Source organism: Prionailurus viverrinus, chromosome D2 (genome assembly GCF_022837055.1).
Source record: "Prionailurus viverrinus isolate Anna chromosome D2, UM_Priviv_1.0, whole genome shotgun sequence".
Taxonomy (NCBI): domain Eukaryota; kingdom Metazoa; phylum Chordata; class Mammalia; order Carnivora; family Felidae; genus Prionailurus; species Prionailurus viverrinus.
In genome coordinates, this window is record NC_062571.1 from 22,381,976 (window position 1) to 22,402,778 (window position 20,803).

General features: G+C 38.0%; 1 protein-coding gene across 6 annotated transcripts in view; it reads right to left on the reverse strand.

The window, feature by feature from the left end:
• Window positions 1-20,803, reverse strand: part of ANK3 (ankyrin 3) — a 332,342-nt gene that overhangs the window by 55,372 nt on the left and 256,167 nt on the right. For all 6 annotated transcript variants that reach the window (XM_047825329.1, XM_047825328.1, XM_047825332.1 and 3 more), the window contains 2 exons: window positions 2,383-2,594; window positions 724-931 (listed from right to left, as the gene is read on the reverse strand). In XM_047825329.1, coding sequence (XP_047681285.1) covers window positions 724-931; window positions 2,383-2,594 — 420 coding nt within the window. The remainder of the gene's footprint in view (window positions 1-723; window positions 932-2,382; window positions 2,595-20,803) is intronic.

Sequence of the window (20,803 nt, forward strand, 5' to 3'; positions counted from 1 at the left end):
AAGCAGCTCATTTTGTACTGCCTAAATCATTTAATTTTCCAGAGTAAGAAGAGGAATCAGCTAGTCATAGAAACTACTCATAGAAACAAAAAAACAACCTATCTTAATCTAGGACTTTCTGTTAAAAATCATATTAGGATGATCAAATGATGAACTAACTCTGGAGTCCAGGTGATTATCACAACATGTGTTCTCCTGACCTTACAGCTTTAGTCTATTGGATTATATTCGTGACTTTGTGTGGTGAGAATCATGCCTTTGCTCTTGCTCTTCCCTACTCCTTGTTCTCTGTGGCAGCTCTGTTTTGTCCAAAGTCCACCCAATCTCCTGCAGTCTAAAGGGTTTTACTAGGTTTTACTAACTACTAGGGTTTACTAGGGTTTTGCCTTTGTCTAGGTCCTTGAGAGATTATCCAACTGCTCTAGGAGATTCAATACTACCTCAATAACCTTAAAAGAGTGCAATTATTAATACTACACTTAATGGCAGGGAAAAGAATATCACTGAATTTTAAATGAGTCATGATCTCTGCATCTTTAAAGAAAGGTACAGGGATAAAAGGTACAGAGATGAGGTGACAGACAAGCAAAATGTTTTATTCTTTTCTTTTTTCCCTATGCTTATAAAGTTGGCATGGATGTTTCAAAGGCTTTATATCTTTGTACAGAATGACTGCAAATGTTAGCTAGAATCCAGGGAAGTACAGCAGCAAGTTAACCAAACCTGTAATGCTACAGAGCAGGCGCAGATTGGGCGTGGTATCTCCCTTGTACCCGTTGGACACGCCTTCTCCTGAGGGCGGGGGCACCGGGATGGTCATTGTGATAGGTTTATGGAATTTCCTTCTTCTTGGTTCCACAGTGACGATTGGGCTAAATGTTGCTTTATTTCCAAGAATCTTTTTCACAATTTCATCTGGAACAGGCTGGGCCTAGAGACAGAGAAAGGACCTTAAATGGAAGTTAACATTTTTCTGTCATTGGAAAATTGACTTTTTAAGCGAGGAGGAAAAAGCTCAAAACAGACAACCAAAAAAAAAAAAAAAAAAAAAAAAGTCTTTCTTCTTAATCCTTACTATTTCAGGAGGGCACAAAAAAGAACCAAAACAACTTAACAGTGTAGCAGGAACTGGTCAGTGTGTATATTTCTCCAGCAGAAAACAGGCAACAGGAGCTTGAGTGACAGAGAGTGAATCAAGTCTCACAGCATAGAAGCCTTTTAGTCTAACTAAAAGTAAAGGTCAGCAAATATTGAGTCTAGTGTATGTTAAACCTATGCAGGACATCCAGTAAAACATTACATGGGCAATGTGTGCCCAGGCAAAAATTGAGGTTTTTCAGAGTTAAGTAACAAAAGAGCACTTAAGATTTCAATTCTAGACTACCAAACCTAATGTCTTCCTTATGGCTTCTTTGCTATTTGGTAAAATACTCAATACCAGAGATAGCTGAAGGGAACCTGATGGCACTGAAATATAAGGTGGTGTCCTCAGTCACAAGTTACTGACGGCCTTCTCAGAGTTTAGAGTACTTGACTCTAAAAAACCTCACAAAAAGAACAGGAACTTTAAGTTAAACCAATAAAGACTATATTAATTAACACAAATTAAGTTACCTTCCTTACTATTTTCCTTTTTCAATAGGTCTAGCTGAAACAAGTAAATATAAGAAAGACCATCCTTGCCAAGATTTTCAGTTAGCCTTCCAAACCAAAACAAGTTCTAACTGGTCTGGATAAAACCCAGTGTTTATGATCTACTGAAATCAAAATGTGAAAGCTTGCAAGTTTCCTTAGTACTGATTTTCATGCTATGGCATATTATAAACCAAATCAAATACAGTTTATTTCTTTAATGGTATATTTGCTCTTTTGGTGCTCTTGTCGCACATACTGAGACCAGTAACCTATGGTTAACAAAACAATCTTTCATCAGAAACCAAGGTATACTTTCAAAAGAAAACCCTAGGGGCGCCTGGGTGGCGCAGTCGGTTAAGCGTCCGACTTCAGCCAGGTCACGATCTCGCGGTCCGTGAGTTCGAGCCCCGCGTCAGGCTCTGGGCTGATGGCTCGGAGACTGGAGCCTGTTTCCGATTCTGTGTCTCCCTCTCTCTCTGCCCCTCCCCCGTTCATGCTCTGTCTCTCTCTGTCCCAAAAATAAATAAACGTTGAAAAAAAAAAAAAAGAAAACCCTAAAATACATACCTTATTTAATAAGCCACTAGGCTCACTTTATACTTCATGAACTAGGTTACTGCTTCCCAAACCGGCCCACTGCTTTGATTAGCAATATCGCTGGGGTGAGTTACCACAATGGTCTTCTGAGCAGAGCATGGTCACACGGTCTCTACATGTGCCAAGGAAACAAGTCTTTGTGAATATTACCTGGAGGCCCACGCGGATTCTTTTGGTTAAAGCACCCTCTGGGAATGAAGCCTGGACAAGGGGCACAGTGGTGCTGCTCAGAATCCCGCCTTCAGGGCCAATCTGGTTGCTTTCCTGCTTAATCCGTGAAACCACAGCGAAATACTGGGGGAAGTCCTTTGTGATGATCCTGCAGATACGCTTTTTCCCTAGCTCCTCTGGGCTGTCAAGTTCTGCAAGGACAAGTGAACGAAAAAGCTGTGAGAAGTCAATCTACACAATACCTGGAGATAAACTGAAGTGTAATTTCAAGAGATAATATTACTTATATCCAGTGGTCTAAACAGTTTCTATGATTGAGAGGAAGTGATAGTGACTTTAACAATATGAAGCTTTGTAAAGCCAGTATCAAGCTATTCATACATAATATTTATAGGAAAATATTTCTATGAAAGAGGAACACATATATTCAAAAACTGGCATTTACCTCATCTGAACAGAGCTCTACTCTGTAAGAAGAGATACCTCATTCTGTGATTATTTACAATAATCTGCCCTCAGCTGCCAAAGTAGGAATGAATCAGAAGAAAGTCGGGCCTCATAAGAAAGCGAATAAAGTCTAAAGTATGTCTAAAAGGCTCTAGCACTTTATTTGAAAGCCTCTTTTAAAAGATGTTTAAATTACCCAAATGATTAACGTCATCAACACCAATTTCTGTCTGCCCACAGATAACCCTCATGCATCAATCCGCCTATCCACAATGGACATATCTTCTTTCCTCCTGTGCACTGCCAAACTGACTTCTTCCTGTCTGTCCTCACTCTGGAAAAGGATTTACATTTGTCTAGCCCTGCTGTCCAATAGTGTGACTCACTTTTCTTTGTACATCACATCGAAAGGTCGAAGTCCAGCTGATCTGGTTGTGGAAATGGCTTTGCCCTGCCACCCCTGTCCGAACCACCTCCTAGCCATCTCCCTGTCACCTGCCCCTCCTTACTACAATTCGTTCCCTACAGGGCAGCCAGATGGGTCTTCTTTGAAAAGCCGGATCTGATGCATAATGTTGGCAGGTTTAATTTAAATAAATGCTTTTTTAAATCATATGAAATAAATATTCGAGACTAGTCAAGAGTATTTTGGAAAAATAGGCTTGTGAGGAAGAATTTACTTTATAAGATTTTAATAGTTATCTAGAAGTATCAAAATAAAATTTATATGGAGAGACATATAAGAATATATATAAGATTAGATAAATAGGTGAGCGGGATAAAAACACAGAGCAAGAAATAGATTTAAATTTATATATGTATACACACATATGTGGTATATATATAAATGCATATATACCAACTTTTATGTATTATATATTATATATTTAAATGAATATATTTAAATCAAAGTCATATATTTAAACTTCAAATCAGTGGGGGAAAGATGGCTGATTTAAGATGGTACTGACATAATTGAAAATCTATTTGGCAGAACAGAGATAATTCACTATATTTTATCACATATAAATATAAATTCCAGCTGGATGAGAGACTTAACTACTTAAAAAAATTAAAATATTACCATAAAACAATCAAGAGAATATGTCTCAGCCTTAGTTAGGAGAAATTTTTATATTTAAAACTGGAAACCCAGAAGCCTAAAAGATAGTTTTGGCTATAAAAATGCAAAGTTTTCTATGGCAAAAATAGTAAGCTTAAAAGACAAAAGGAAAGGTAATAGTCACACATGGCAAATAATGGATTGATATGCTCAGTATCAATGGCAGCTACAAGTTGAGAAGAAGATGACAGACAAGCCAATTGAAAACAGCAAAATATTATAAGTAGGCAAGTCACAGAAGCTGAAAACTGGTCAGAAAAATGCATATTAAAATGTTCAAACTTGATAATTTACATGGAAATACTTATTTAAACATGATACAAAATAAATATTTGAGACTAGCCAAGAGTATTTTGGAAAAGTAGATTTGTGAGGGAGAATTTCTCTTACAAAAATTTAAAACTTATCTAGATGTATTATAATAAAACAGTTATATGGAGACCTCGCTCTCCCGCCACACCTTGCAGGGAGTGGGGGTTGGGCGGGAGAGGCTATTTCAATACGATGATCCCCAACAGCAAACACCTCTCTGAGAAGGTGGCAGTGGGGGTGAGATGCGAGGGTGCCAGGCAGGTAATGACTGACTAGTATAAAGCACAGAAAGTGAGCACAGAAGCAAGATGCACAAAAAAAAAAAAAAAAAAAAAAAATGCAAAGTCTGCTCCTTTTTAGGGAAAACTCTAATCTGCACATCTGTATACTTTTGTAAGAGAATTCTGTAGAAGAAACATTCTAGTATTAGTACTGGTCACTTCTGAGGCCTGGGAGATGGGATTGAAGGTGAGGAGCTAAGAAGGGGGTGGGGGAGTACCTTTGGGTTCACATAGCTGGGATGGTCTTGTTACAAAATAAAGGGGAAAGTCCCAAACTTCAGGGAGAGGTGTTGGTTTTGTCTTTGTTGTTACTCACATAAGCCTCTGTTCATACCTCTGACACGTACAGAACAGGTCCTAGCATTGTTTAACTATGAACATGTCTGCCTCCTTCATCAGATATACAGGGCTGAGATCACAGCTTATTCTGAATAGAAATTTATAGAAAGGGAAGATGAATGGTTAGGTAATTGGATCGGTGACATCTTCTCATTTTACAGATTACCCACCAAACTGTGAGGTGGGAACACCAAATTGTCAAATAGGAGACAGATAGGGTCCCACTCAGATCACAAATGGAACTAGAATTTGGTCCATGTGGTTTCCTAACCATCTGCTTCTCCTCTGCTCCATCCAAATCTAAATACTGAGTTTTTAGTGAAAGAAAATAAAAGAAAACAAAGGCAAATAATTTTTTTTTAAAAAGGTTAATATAGAAAAACAGGAAGGAACCAAAGAGCTCGCTCAGGAAAATATTCTTGGGTGGGATGAGAGGGGGGGCGTTCAGCTATTCAGCAATTGACAAAACTGGATGGATAAGTTTTCCATCCAGAGAGGATATATTTCCCTTCCCATGATTTGGCTTCTTTTTGAAAGTCTGAATTCCCAGAGTTCATAATTCATGTGGCAACTGAGAAATTCTGATGATTAGTTTCAGTTGCTGTGCATCCGATCAGCTGCAGCTAAGCAGACATTGTTCACCTTGGTCTCAAATTTGTGATTATGTTCTTCAGAAATAGCCTGGGACTCCACACAGTGCGAGCAATATAAGAAGACCCCACCGTGAAATTACATCCTTCAAACAAGAAAGATTTCTTGACTCCACATGTAACAAGCTGTGTATCCTGTGAGCATGAAGTTTACTCAAGTTCAAGCTGGACATACCAGAGGCAGTGAGGCACCTTTTGGGGGACTCGGGGAAACATGCATTCTTAGCTGTGTGTGTATGTGTATGTGTGTGTGTGTGTGTGTGTGTGTGTGTGTGTGTGTTGCAGGTATGTGCACGCACATTTGTGAGGAGTTAAGGGAGAGACAGCTGTATCACCCCTGGAAACTACAATAGCAATGGACTGGGAAGAATGGCCGCTTTATGTAGCAGAGGCAGCCAGGCCACACTCTGCCATATTGCCTTTGATAAAGAACGAAAGCCACCCCAAATATAAAGTGAGTGTGTCCATCTCAGATGCAGCCGATGAGCGGTAAATGGAAAAGCTCAGGTTCTTACTCCACACTCGACTTATAACATCTTTTAGGATTTGCCAGTGGTTCAGGAACACTCTGTGTTGTACCCACTCTGAAATTGACCCAATTTTTCCATCATCATTAAAACTTGCATAATTATTGACCTCCACTGTTGTATTTAAAAAAAATTTTTTAATGTTTTATTTATTTTTGAGACAGAGACAGAGACAGAGCATGAATGGGGGAGGGTCAGAGAGAGAGGGAGACACAGAATCTGAAACAGGCTCCAGGCTCTGAGCTGTCAGCACAGAGCCTGACGTGGGGCTCGAACTCACGGACCATGAGATCATGACCTGAGCTGAAGTCGGAAGCTTAACTGACTGAGCCACCCAGGCTCCCCTTTAACAGGTATTTTAAAGATAAGCCTTGGGGTGCTTACGTGGCTCAGTCAGCTGAGCTTCCGACTTTGGCTCAGGTCATGATCTTGTGGTTTGTGAGTTTGAGCCCTGCATTGGGTTCTCTGTCATCAGCACAGAGGCTGGGTTCTCTGTCCCCCCCACTCTCTCTCTCTCTCTCAAAAATAAATAAATATTAAAAAATATATAAGCCTCACACCAAAGAAACAACTACTGTGCAAATTTTGGATATCAGAATCCCCATGCACCATTCCTTAAACAGGATCATATACACATACTGCCCTCCTAAATTACTTAGATTCCCAGGCCTCTGCATGATGAAATGGAGAAAAGATATCGTTCCTTTTGAACTTTTTTTTCTGAGAATAAAAGTCAATACAAAGGTGAAGACTACAAAAAATATTTAAATACTGGTTTATAAAAAGAAGCATAATCTCTAAGAGCTACAGTTGAAGGCTAGGCTATTACATGTTGGGATAGCTGCATAAGTTAGACAATAAATGATGTGCACAGTGGGTAAACATGAAGAGACAAGAGGAGGAAGTGAAAAACAGTAATATTACTATGTAATTCATATGGCCTGAAAATCGATCACAAGATCTTATTGGTCATCATATAGGACAAAGGTGAAATAAATTATGATAGATTCATACTATGGAATACAGTGCAGTATTAAAAAGAATGGGCTAGAAGTATATGTTTTAATATGTATATCTCCAAGCCATATTAAATGGAAAAGTCACCAAAAAATGTGATAACAATCGACTAATCACATCTTTACATGTTGATGTATAAATTCATATAATGTACACAAAATTTAGGGGACAGGGAAAGAGAAAAGGAAAATTATAATATATATAATAATGAGTGTATGCTTGTGTATTATTACATGGTAATAATACTAATACTAGTATAAATAATAAAATGATATAATCAATAATATAACAGATTATTAAAATTTTAAGTGGATTCAACTCAAACACATTTTCTCTATTTCTTGCTTTAAAAAAAGGAGACTGAAACACAGTAATGAAATGATCTTAGCTGACTCGAGAGGCCTGAAAGAGGAAGGAAGTTGTCGACACACAGCAGCTGGGAAGCCCTGACTTGTGGCCATATTGTCCATCATAAGCACCTGATCACGAGGCTTTTTGTTCTATTTATAGTTTTGATAAACTGTTAATGTATATTAAAACTAGATTTTCTTTTCATAAAATGTGAAGTAACCACAGTAAAATTACGTTAAATTAAATGAGGTTTGATATTGAGGCTTGGCCCATGGCAGGTATTCAACTAGTATCCACTGAACAAAGACATCACTGGAAATTAATAGAGACTCACACTTTTCATACCAAATAACTGCATAATTCTGTAAGTCTTGCTTTAAGGGGTGTCTGTGTGGCTCAGTCGGTTGAGCATCCAACTCTTTTAATTTCTGCTCAGGTCATGATCTCATGGTTTGTGGGATCGAGCCCTGCATCAGGCTCTGCACTGACAGCATGGAGCCTGCTTGGGATTCTCTCTCTCCCTCTCTCTCTGACCCTCCCCCACTTGAACACACAAACACACACTCTCTCTCTTTTTCAAAATTAAACAAAAAATCTTGCTTTAAAATATATACAGTAGACTGATTATTGTTTGTTCTTTTAATAATTTTTTAAAAAATTATATGGGGAAAAATGGATCTTGTCTTCCTACTCTTTAATCCACAGTAAATTTTATTATGTCCATGTGTTTATAAGAGAAATTACTGTTTACTTAATGGACGTTTATCCAAAGGGCATTGAAAACTTATGAGAATATCAAACTCTTCTGAAAAGTTCTGTGCTGCAAACTAAAAAAGTATGCCAGAAAAGTCACATTTCCAGGCAAATAGCAATAAAGTCTAATTATGTATATATGAATAATGTCAGTATTCTTTCCAGGACTGAATATACTTGTACTCAGATTTCTTTTTCTTTAGAGACAGAGAGAGAAAGAATGCAAGCAGGGGGGCAGGGCAGAAGGAAAGAGAATCTTAAGAAAGTGCCATGTGCCATGCTCAGTGTGGGGCCCAACACAGGGGTTGATCCCACAACCCTGGGATCATGACCTGAGCTGAAATCAAAAGTTGGATGCTCAACTGATTGAACCACCCAGACACCCCCGTATTCAGACTTTAAAATGGTCTATTATTAGGTTAGAGAAGCAGGAATATAGAACCAAGAATCTTTGCTATGCTCCTATCCTTTCCATAGATAAAACCAAGAAAATAACCTACAGACATGATGCCTGTGTCCTAGTCATACCCACAGAAAACCCAGCTTGTGTGTGCTCCAATCTGGCAAGATCATAAGATCTTGCAAGATCTGGCAAGATCACCAGAGCTATCTATTAAAAGCACAGATTCCTAGGTTTCTCTCCTGGAGGTTCTGACTTGGTAGGCCAGGAGTGGAACCTGAAAAGCTGTTTTTCACAGTCAATTCAGGTGACTTTATGACTTGACATGTCTGGGAAGCAAAGTCTTAGACTTCACCCTATGTCTGTCCCTAAAGACTCAGAACCCAAATTGTGAAAAACATGACAATAGGATCTTATGAAAAACATTGCTGGCACAGAAACAGACACATAGACCAATGGAATAGAATGGAAACCCCAGAACTAGACCCACAAACGTATGGCCAACTCATCTTTGACAAAGCAGGAAAGAACATCCAATGGAAAAAAGATAGCCTCTTTAACAAATGGTGCTGGGAGAACTGGACAGCAACATGCAGAAGGTTGAAACTAGAACACTTTCTCACACCATTCACAAAAATAAACTCAAAATGGATAAAGGACCTAAATGTGAGACAGGATACCATCAAAACCTTAGAGGAGAAAGCAGGAAAAGACCTCTCTGACCTCAGCCGTAGCAATCTCTTACTCGACACATCCCCAAAGGCAAGGGAATTAAAAGCAAAAGTGAATTACTGGGACCTTATGAAGATAAAAAGCTTCTGCACAGCAAAGGAAACAACCAACAAAACTAAAAGGCAACCAACGGAATGGGAAAAGATATTCGCAAATGACATATCAGACAAAGGGCTAGTATCCAAAATCTATAAAGAGCTCACCAAACTCCACACTCGAAAAACAAATAACCCAGTGAAGAAATGGGCAGAAAACATGAATAGACACTTCTCTAAAGAAGACATCCGGATGGCCAACAGGCACATGAAAAGATGTTCAGCATCGCTCCTTATCAGGGAAATACAAATCAAAACCACACTCAGGTATCACCTCACGCCAGTCAGAGTGGCCAAAATGAACAAATCAAGAGACTATAGATGCTGGAGAGGATGTGGAGAAACGGGAACCCTCTTGCACTGTTGGTGGGAATGCAAATTGGTGCAGCCGCTCTGGAAAGCAGTGTGGAGGTTCCTCAGAAAATTAAAAATAGACCTACCCTATGACCCAGCAATAGCACTGCTAGGAATTTATCCAAGGGATACAGGAGTACTGATGCATAGGGCCACTTGTACCCCAATGTTCATAGCAGCACTCTCCACAATAGCCAAATTATGGAAAGAGCCTAAATGTCCATCAACTGATGAATGGATAAAGAAATTGTGGTTTATATACACAATGGAATATTATGTGGCAATGAGAAAAAATGAAATATGGCCTTTTGTAGCAATGTGGATGGAACTGGAGAGTGTGATGCTAAGTGAAACAAGCCATACAGAGAAAGACAGATACCATATGGTTTCACTCTTATGTGGATCCTGAGAAACTTAACAGGAACCCATGGGGGAGGGGAAGGAAAAAAAAAAAGAGGTTAGAATGGGAGAGAGCCAAAGCATAAGAGACTGTTAAAAACTGAGAACAAACTGGGGGTTGATGGGGGGTGGGAGGGAGGAGAGGGTGGGTGATGGGTATTGAGGAGGGCACCTTTTGGGATGAGCACTGGGTGTTGTATGGAAACCAATTTGTCAATAAATTTCATAAAAAAAAAAAGAAAAAAAAAGAAAAACATTGCAAGGATGGTTCAATATGAGAAGGGGAGCTTATGAGGCAATAATATCCATTACTGTTTTTTTTAAGTTTATTTATTTGAGAGAGAGAGAGAGAAAGAGAGAGAGACAATGGGGGAGGAGCAGAGAGAGAGAATCCTAAGCAGGCTTTGAGTCAGCACAGAGCCCAATGTGGGACTTGAACCCACAAACTGTGAGATCATGACCTGAGCTGAAATCAAGAGTCAGACGCTTAACCCACTGAGTCACCCAGGTGCCCCTATCCATTACTTTTAAATGCTTAAAAAAAATTTACTAAACCACTCCATACCTATAGAATTAAAGGAGAAAATGACATAAAAATAAAGAGCTTCTTACCCTTCAGGGTGATTGATAGACTATGAAAAGACCCTAAAACCCCCTCTCTTTCTCTGTTTAATCTGTTACTAGTAAAGCTTTCTCTCTCTCTCTCTCTCTCTCTCTCTCTCTCTCTCTCACACACACACACACACACACACACACGATTAAGGGAAAAGAAAGATGAGTTCTGAAACAGGTAGCCTTGGTCAGGAGGAAATGTTACAATTTACACTCACTGAATGTCTACTTTCTGGCAAGTCAGTTACTATTTGTCCCACAAAGCATTTGGTAAAGAGGGTGTGTGAAGTTCAAAGAGAATAAGTGACCTGTCCAAAGTGACCTGTCTGCTTTAGAGCTTAGAACCTAGATCTAGGAACAGGGTCAGGGAGAAGGGATGAAGTCACACAGACATGGACTTTAACCATGATTTAACACAATGTATTTGCAGATTACCTGGCACAGGGGTGGTAGCTGATAAATGGATGAGTAATGGACAGATATGCAGATACCCTGGTCCAGAAGGTGATGTCCCTTCTTGTTGGCTTGCTCTATGAGCAGAAAGCTCTGATTACAGTGGCACTTTCTGCTGTGCAATAAATGGAAACTAATGTTGTACAGTTTTCTTACTTCACTGATTAATGATAAATTTCTCAAGCACCTTGTAACTCAGTTTCTTTATTTGTAAAAGGTGGGACAGCTTTCTCTGTAACTGAGATTTTGCAACAGAGCAAGAAGAATCAAAAAATGCTTTGTGAATATAAATGGTTACGGAGATTATCATACAATGAAGCATAAATAACAGGAGTGAAATCATGTTCCCACTAAATGGGTTAATCTTAAAGCTTTCAAATGATCATCCTTGATTAGTTTTGCCTCACTCTTACATGCACATGATTAAATATCTAGATAAGTTGGTCAGATGGGACCATGATTCTTTTTCCTATACCAAATTTGTTTTCTGAAAGCTGTTTGTGAGTGTGGGGTCAGGTTTGACTATGAATAGTCTATAGAAGGAATACAACCTCAAGTTTTCACAAAGGATGATTTCTGTACCTAGAGTTTAATTTTTAGTCAGGTGAATATTCTGCTCAGCATGATCCCCTAAGAAAGGAGAATTTGATATGAGGTGTGGGGGAAAACTGAGGCCTACAATGTTAGATTTCAAAAGGGCAAGCTAGCCAGGATGGTTCTCTGGGAAGTCACTGGAGACAGCTGCCTTGGGCTCAAATCTAACTCTCCAACCAGCGAGCTTGGACTTTGGATAAGTTCCTGACCTCTGAGCCTTACTGTTCCCTGTCTATAAGATCAGGATAAGAAAAGCGTCCTCTGGGGTAGATATGACAAATAAATGATATAAAGCCACCAGCATAGTTCTGTTCATGTAATAATTCAAGCTACTTATTCTTTCCAAGGTCATACAGCTTTGGAATAGAGGAGAAACAGAAAACCAATCTGTGGCAGATCTAAGGTTGGATTAAACAACAACAACAACAACAACAACAACAACACATTATGTCTATATCTCTACGGTGTATGAATCTTAATTGCTGTCATTTTAATTTCATTCCAGTTTTCAAAATAAAGTTTCACTAATTACAAAGTATAAAATATAAGAATTTATAAATAAATTGGGAGAAATGAGGGAAATAAAAGACAAGTCTGTAACATTCAACTCTGGCTATAGAATATGTGGAACACCAGGGCACTTGTAATATATTCAGTCAAATATTTCAGGAAATCATAGACGTTCATCTCCTCGGAATTCAAATTCAGCTTCATCTGAATATGCAACTTTTGTAATAAGTCTGTCCAAGAAGTTGCAGGGAAAAAAAACCCCAAATGATACAACTTGATCCTTCTTCCTCAATGTAAACATAATAGAAACCTCTCCAATTTTGTCCAACTTTTATTTTGAAATAATTATAAATTCATGGGAAATTGCAAAGATTACAGAGAGGTCCCATGTACAGGTACAATTTTAGAAATTTAACTCCTATTCTTATTCAGTTCCAGTATGCACTTTATATCTGTCTCGATCAGCATTATTTTACATCTTTGTGCAAGGTAAGGATCTTCTTTGTTATTCAGATTTGTACAATGCATTGAGAGCTAATGATGTTTGTCTAGAAACAATGAATTATCTATTTGTTTTCCCCTCCGGTTTTAGCAATCCATACAATTTCTGACAATTATATTTTAAAATTATTTTTTGAAAACTAATTTCTAATCATTTTGTGTCCTTTCCCTCCCATGCAGACCACCTCTCCTCATTTGGTTGTGGCACCCCTTCCTTTAGAAAGTTGCTTTCTCTCTTGGGTATAGGCCACTGAATTATTAAGGAAATGTATCATCAAGAGTGGGGACATAGGCTTGGATACAAAGCATTTATTTTTCCATTCATTCAACAAGTTATGGTGTGGTGACAATACTGTGCCAAGAGCTGCTACATGCACTGGGAATATGGCTGTCAACAAGTCAAGCCAAGTCCCTGTCCACAGGGACTTTATCGTACATCATGGAAGATAGCAAAGTTCAAAGTTGCTTGTTATGGAAGAAGACAGGCCAGATGTTGTGGACATATTTACCAGGTGGATCTAACTTAGTCTGGGGTTTAGGGAAGGCTTTCTGGAAGAGAAGTTAGGGAGTGTTTGCTCATGCTGGAATAATCATTATAAGGGTTTCCTCCAGGATTGCAGAAACTTTATATTCTATGCATTGGCTTCTCTATGTATTTTTTCCAGGAAAATGTTCTTCCACATTTGCTTAGTTTTCCACTTATGTAAATAAAAAGTCATGGCTTTCAGGCAATTAGCTCCATTATGGCACTTTCTTCAACCCTTTGTTTAAACCATTACTACGATATGAAGGCAAAAAACAAATAATATAATCCCATGTTCAAAATCAGGATCATATATAATTCTTTAAAGCTGAACACCATAAATCAGTAACCCAGCATGTGCAGCAGATACAGAAGCACAACGAACTCCAAGGGCCCTAGACCTGCTGTGTCTGGCACCCTGGCCTCCATTCTCATCTGCACTAAAGGTCATAAAAGCTTGCACCCAATCTCTCAGCCTTGCTTCCCTGTCCTCAGAGGGCCAAGAGCCCCATTCTGTCTGACAAGTGGGTCAGGGTGTCTGACATCATTATTTTGACCTACTAATGTTTTATAAAAAGATGTAAATGCTGGCAAATCCATTTACACAGGCACATATAAGGCTCGGTGTGGTTAATGTTTATTTGGCTTGGCCCCATTCTCATTTCCCAGCTAGTTGGTTTGGGGTAGCTGTTCTATTTCCCTTCCTTTTGCACTATGGTAGGTATTAAGCAACTGATTTAAAATGAGTTTTATGGCAACAGGCTGAAGGATTTAACTGATAGTATTTGGTATGCTTTTTGTTTTTTGACAAAAACAAGATTATGTTATAATCTTCATTTGGTTAAGTGTTTTTACTTTTTCCTCCAGAATTTTTCAAAATTGTTAACAGATTTGTCCAGCAGATGGTGCTGTGTACAACATAAAGCTACGTGTTCCACTTCTCAGCACTGGACGCTTCTATAATCTAACTTGATGCTTTAAGATTATGCTTTGTCTCATGCCTGATGAATTAAAAACGAGTTCATTTGAAATGAACCAAAGTAGCAATTTTTAACTGAAACATCTGCCTCTGTAACTATTGTTCGTATAGTTAGATAACAAAATTATGGAAAATTAGTTTTCTGTTACTTGACATTACAGTTATCAATTTCTCTTTCCTGCTTCAACTTACAGAAAAAAAGCATAATTATTTTATCTAAAATGCATTATTTTAAACTTTCACTTGGTCTCATGGGAAAACAATGACAACAGGAAGGAAACATTTTCCTGGCATGATGGCATTGTTTGGAGAGCTTCAGCAACACTTTGGTCCAACACAGTGGTTGGGATTTTAAAATAATAGCATAATTCCTATATGTTCAAAGCATTCTTGTGATGCTTGGGTAGCAATGATTTTGATTTTAAAACCTAATAAATGTGTGTCTCCAAATCTATACATTGTCCAGAGAAGCACCATCTAAAAGAAATATAATGCAAACCACATTTGGAACTTTAAATTTCTTTATAGCCACTCTGGAAAATTAAAAAGGAACAGGTAAAATTAATTTTAATGGTATCTTTTTTTTAAAGTAGGCTCCACACCCAACACAGAAGCCCAACATGGGGCTTGAACTCACGACCCTGAGATCAAGACCTAGGCTGAGAACAAGAGTCAGACACGTAAGCAACTAAGCCACCCAGGTGCCCCAATTTTAATAATATCTTTTATTTAGCCCAGTATATCCAAAACATTACCATTCCAACATGTAGCCAATGTAAAAATTATTAATGAGATATCGATTGGGGGGTTGCTCTGCACATCTGGTGTAGTTTACATTCACAGTACATCTCAATGTGCACTGGCCCCATTTCAAGTGTCCTGTAGCCACGTGTAACTAGTGGCAACCCTAGTGTCAGTGCCACACTAGAGCATTTCTCCAGCTCTTCAATTTTAAGACCTCCAAGGAGGAAGGATTCTTCTACTAGTGAATCCTCTCAGGTCCAGCAAAACCATAAACCGCAAAACACCCTTTGGGGTCTGACTTTAGAGGCAGAATTTTAAACACGTTTAATTGAACTTTGTGAGTTTAACTAAAGATTTTAAACAAACTTACAAAGTAGATTCAACTTGGTTCGCTTTAAAGATGATGTTTTTGGGGGGGAGCAGAATGAATTTATTTTGTGTTTTCCAGTATCTTTTTCTCAGCAGAGAGAAAAAGTGCTAGGACAAGATCTGGGTCCGCCTCCAAAGAGGAAAGTCGCTTCTGCCACATGATATCTTATTGGTAACAGCAGGTTCTTCACACCCAGACCAACTGTCCTCTGTCATTCTAGCCTCTTACTTCAGTAGAGCTCTGCTAACACACCTGCTTCATTAGCATAACCATTGATGCTTGTGTCTCCAGGCTCCTAGTGGCAGAAATAAATCTTAATTCTACCACATTTTGCAATGACAGTTTTTCTTGAATCCACACCATATCCTTTTGAGTCATATAAGAACTAAGATGGTACCTTGATGAGTAATGCAAGATTTAAATAGCAGCTAACATTTAAGTAACATTTTTGTTTCACGCAAAACACTTTCATAGGCATCCTTCATTTGAGAATACAGAAAGGCAAAGGGGTATTATAGAAAAACAACCAAATTTGGGGTCAGAAGCCTGGACTTTAGAAGTCTAGATCTAGATCTATTTTCCTACCATTGCCTGACTGTGTAGTGGCGATGGAGAGAATGTCACCTTCATCAACTCATCAACCCTGACCAGGGCTTCAACTAGCCACATGCAATTTGGAAAAGGGTGCCACTTAGGACAGACACCGCCCTGCAGGTAAATGGCTTGGGAACATTAGTTAAGATTGCCTCTTTGTCCTGCAGGCCAGTGTCGGAGCAGATGTCTTGGCAAGGGGAAGAGGCAAGATTTCAGTTCCTACTTGCTCTCCTGCACAACTGTACACGGCAGCCGTGACAAATACTAACATTGATTGAGTGGTTCTTATGCATCAGACCTTGGATTAAGAACTTTACATATATTAGCTAGTCAGTTCCCCCTTAGCTCTCTATGAGGTATCCTCACTTTACAGATTTAAATGAAATTTTAGAAAGACTGAGTGCTTGGTTAGGATAACACAGCTAGGAAGTCAGCATGGGAATTGTGGTCTATGTGACGTCCACAGATCCTGATCCTAACCACCATATTACACTAGGAAAATTATCCTCCTCCTTACACTGGTCTTTCTTTGGAGCTATTCTAACTACTCCATTTGTGCACTTGGAAAGGCTTTGCAAGTTTTGAAATATTACAGAACCATATCTAATCTTTACAATTGCATGGTATAGTAAAAGTCAGTTACCAAAATATTGCCTAAGATAATTTTTAACATTTGGGTTTTAAGATTTTTCAGAGAATAAGGTGCAACAGGACTGGTTATAAAAATAGCATATAGATTAGTTACAGAGCAGAATTTATTTATGGAAAAGAGGGTGAAAAAGGAGACATTTATAATAAAACATGTAATACCAAGAGTCACTTGCCATGGATGACAGATAAGGCTTATTGTTATAAATTGGGGAAATTAATAAGTTAAAATAACAGGATGCTTTTTTCTTTTTCTTTAAGGAAGTCTTGAGTGATCTAGTCACTGGTTTATTTTCTGTACTATTGTTATGATGCTCATTAACAACTATCCAGGAATAAACAAAGGGGGAGTGGGGCAGAGGGAAGAAGGTAGAACACAACATGAAAACTTCTGTTCTGTGCTCATGCTTCTTTTCCTATGAGAACTTTGAATAGCTGGACCTTAGGGAAATAGAAGTGTTGGATTTTTTTTTAAGAGATAGGATGATTTTGATTTTTGTCTGTTTTTAGAAGGGGGATGTTCCAGTATGAATGAAATGTCTTTGGGTACTAGAGAAGAGTGGTGATAAGTGGGGCTTAAGCTTGGTATGAAATCTGATTGAGTTTCAGCTATAAAATATGTATAGTACTTCCTTCATTATTGTTACTTTAAAACTGAATCCATGAAGAAAACCACTGTGCCTGGAGAATTTAGTCCTTATTTTTGCTGAAGTACCTCCAGTGCTAGATTCTTTAAGCTTAGAAGTATTTACGTTTTCTTTTAATTGCCTAAAATAGAACCAAAGTTTAACTGGTCTTTAAAAATGTAACAAAGAAAGTCTATCTACTATTTCCAAGATAACACACAGAATCCAGGACAGAGGGCTAATATCATCATTTCTTGACATATGTCCTAAGTATGGAAGCTCGAGGGGCATAATTTCTAAGCAAAGATATGACTAATTCCAATTTAAAACTGGTTTAATAAAAACAAAATGAAGATAATCAGCATGAAACCATGGAAATCCATTCCATAAATAATCCTTAAAAATTGAAAAAAAATTGCGGGTGCCCCCAAAACTGGTGGCTCAGTCAGTTAAGTGTCTGACTCTTGGGTTCAGCTCAAGTCATGACCTCACAGTTCATGATTTCGAGCCCTGTGTCAGGGCCTCCTTGGGATCCTCTCTCTCTGCGCCTCCCCTGCTGTCTCTTTCTCTCTCTCAAAATAAATAAATAAACTTAAAAAAAAAGAATCTACTAATTTTTTTTTCAAAAATTCTACCTGTGCCTGGTAGGATGGACATATTATAATCTATACTCAAAAATGAAGGAGACTATATTAGAATATTCAGTGTTTTTGCTAGAACTACAATGTCCAATGAGGTAGCGAGTGGCCACATGTGGCTATCTGAAATTAATTAAAGAAAATTAAATATTACCTTCCTCAACTGTACAAGTCATATTTCAAGTACTCCGGAGTCACATGTGACTAGTGATTACTCTTGGACAGCCCATGTATAGAGTATTTCCATCATCGTATAAATCATCACCTACTAGGCAGTACTGTTTTAGAATGTTCAGTATTCTTCCTAGAATAATGTTAATTTCTCAGAAATTTCCTCAAAGTAAATGCTCCTCTTTAATTTTCTTCTCCTGTAGATTAACATTAATGATATTTGGGGTAGAAGAAATAGACCAATGAGAACTTTTCCTCCAGCTAGCTACATATTTTGAGAAGTTCCTCCTTCTGCCCCTTACCAGCAAGGGGGGAAAACCTAAATCAGCATTGTGCCTGACACTGGGGGTTCAAAGGTGATTAAGACATGTATCCTGCCTTCAAGAGGTTACAGTATCAAGGTAGGTATCTAAAAATAAAGAAAGAAATAAATAAAGAAAGAAAGAAAGAAAGAAAGAAAGAAAGAAAAACAAAGAGAAAAAGAAAAGAAACAAACTCCTTGTGTAGGAGACGCTACACATTACAAACTAATAATCTACATTGGCATTTAAGAAATACTAGATACATGAAAATATTTACATACTTTATTTTCCTTAAAATAACCACCCTCTCTGGATAACCCATTTTTCTTATTCTCTCCATTTTTGAATCCTGAATCATCTATATTCTTTTACTATTTTCAAAATGCTAATTCAATTCATTCTCTTAAGATGTATTCTTTTTAAAATTTTTAATTGTGTTTCCTTATCAATTTCCTTAGAAGAGAATGACTAGGTAATAAAAATTAGAAATAATAATTACCACTGCATGTTCCTATCATAGATTATTTGAATTTATAGCTGATATATGATATAAATATCAGTATCATATGTAAACATTTAATATATGCTCATTTAAGATGATTATTCTCCTGAACCTTAAATCTAGAGGTTGGTAGGAATTTTCCTGTTTACATTTATTTTCTTCTCCACAGGGTACACATTTCTAAAATAAGTGTGATATGGTTAAATCTTTGAAAACAAGATAGAACCAGATTTCTAACCCCAGCGCTGCTACTTAGTTTGGGTAATATTAGGTACCCAAGTTGTCTGAACTTGGGTGACTTGTCTGAACTTCTGCTCCCTCATCTATAGAGGGTGATTAAAGGGGTACGTGGGTGGCTCAGTTGGTTAAGTGTCTGAATTCAGTTGAGATCATGATCTCAGGGTTCATGGGTTTGAGCCCTGTGTTGGGCTCTGTGCTGACAGCTCAGAGCCTGGAGCCTACTTCAGATTTTGTGTCTCCCTCTCTCTCTGCCCCTCTCCTGCTCACACTCTGACTCTGTCTCTCTCTCAAAAATACACATTACAAAAATAAAAAAATAATAAACAGTAAATGAATGTTCAAAGAAAAATTTTTTAAAAGTGTGATTAAAACTACCTACTTTATAGTACTATACTTTTTTTTAAATTTTCATACAGAAAGGAATTTATCACTCTCTCACAAATGCTAGAATCTCAACAATTACTAATTTCCTCCTACCCTGCTGTAAAAACATCTTTAAATTCTTGGTTGGCAGTGATGAACTGTGTCTTTTACAGAACCTTTGATAGGACGATTTTTTTCTATAGAATGAATAGTGACAACAGCTGATATTTATTGAGGACTTACTATGTGACAAAGGCTGTATTTCATAAGTGCTTCACAGGATTATTTTTTCCCAGTAACAGCCCTATGAAGTAAGGAAGGTATCTCCATTTTGCAGAAGTCAAAGAGGCTCACAGGGACCAAAGAACTTGACCATGGTCATCCCTCAAACACCCGAGTTGTTCTAGCGCCTTTGTCGTCACTCTGAAACCAGAAGACTGTGCTGGGTGCATTCCAAAAGCCAGTGAATTAAATGCTAGGACAGCGAATTTTATGGCAGGTGAACTATATCTCCAATAAAGCTATTCTTTAAAACAATTGCTGAATTTGTAGTGATTAGGGAGTCAGTATAAAGATTAGTCAGGCTCAGTCGGTTTAGTGTCTGACTGGCTCAGGTCATGATTTCACAGTTCATGAGTTTGAGACCCACATCAGGTTCTTCACTGACAGTGCAGAGCTTTCTTGGGATTCTCTCTCTCTCTCCCCCTCTCTCCCGCTAGCTTGCTCTAAATAAATAAATAAATAAACAAACAAACTTAAAAAAATTAGAGTCATTCTGTGATGCATTTGGCCTCTAGTTGTTTTTTACCCCTTTAAAGGAAAACTCTGCATCAAGTACCTACTCTCAAAACAAGTCCATTCCCAATGTCTACTAAGAAAACCTGCTTTGTTCTAAGGGTCAGAGAGCTGAAGAAGGTGTGTATGAGAAGTGACATACTCGGCTATGTGCCCTACTAGGTCACAGAATATGACACAGACTCCAATAATTAGTCTTGCAACTTATTATTGCCCAACAGAAGTTAAAAATTCACAAAGAGTGTTGACATAATCGGGGAGAAGATGGAGACACAAGAAAGGATCCAGAAATAATAACTCCGAAAGTAAAATGTGAACATATTTTCTTTAAAATGTCCTGCATGCTTTGCATACCTTCCACTATTATTTCCCCTCCTCCTGACACATTTTTCATTTAGAAAACTTTCTCAGGTTTTGGAAAGATTAATATATCTCATTGAAGATGGAAAGAATCA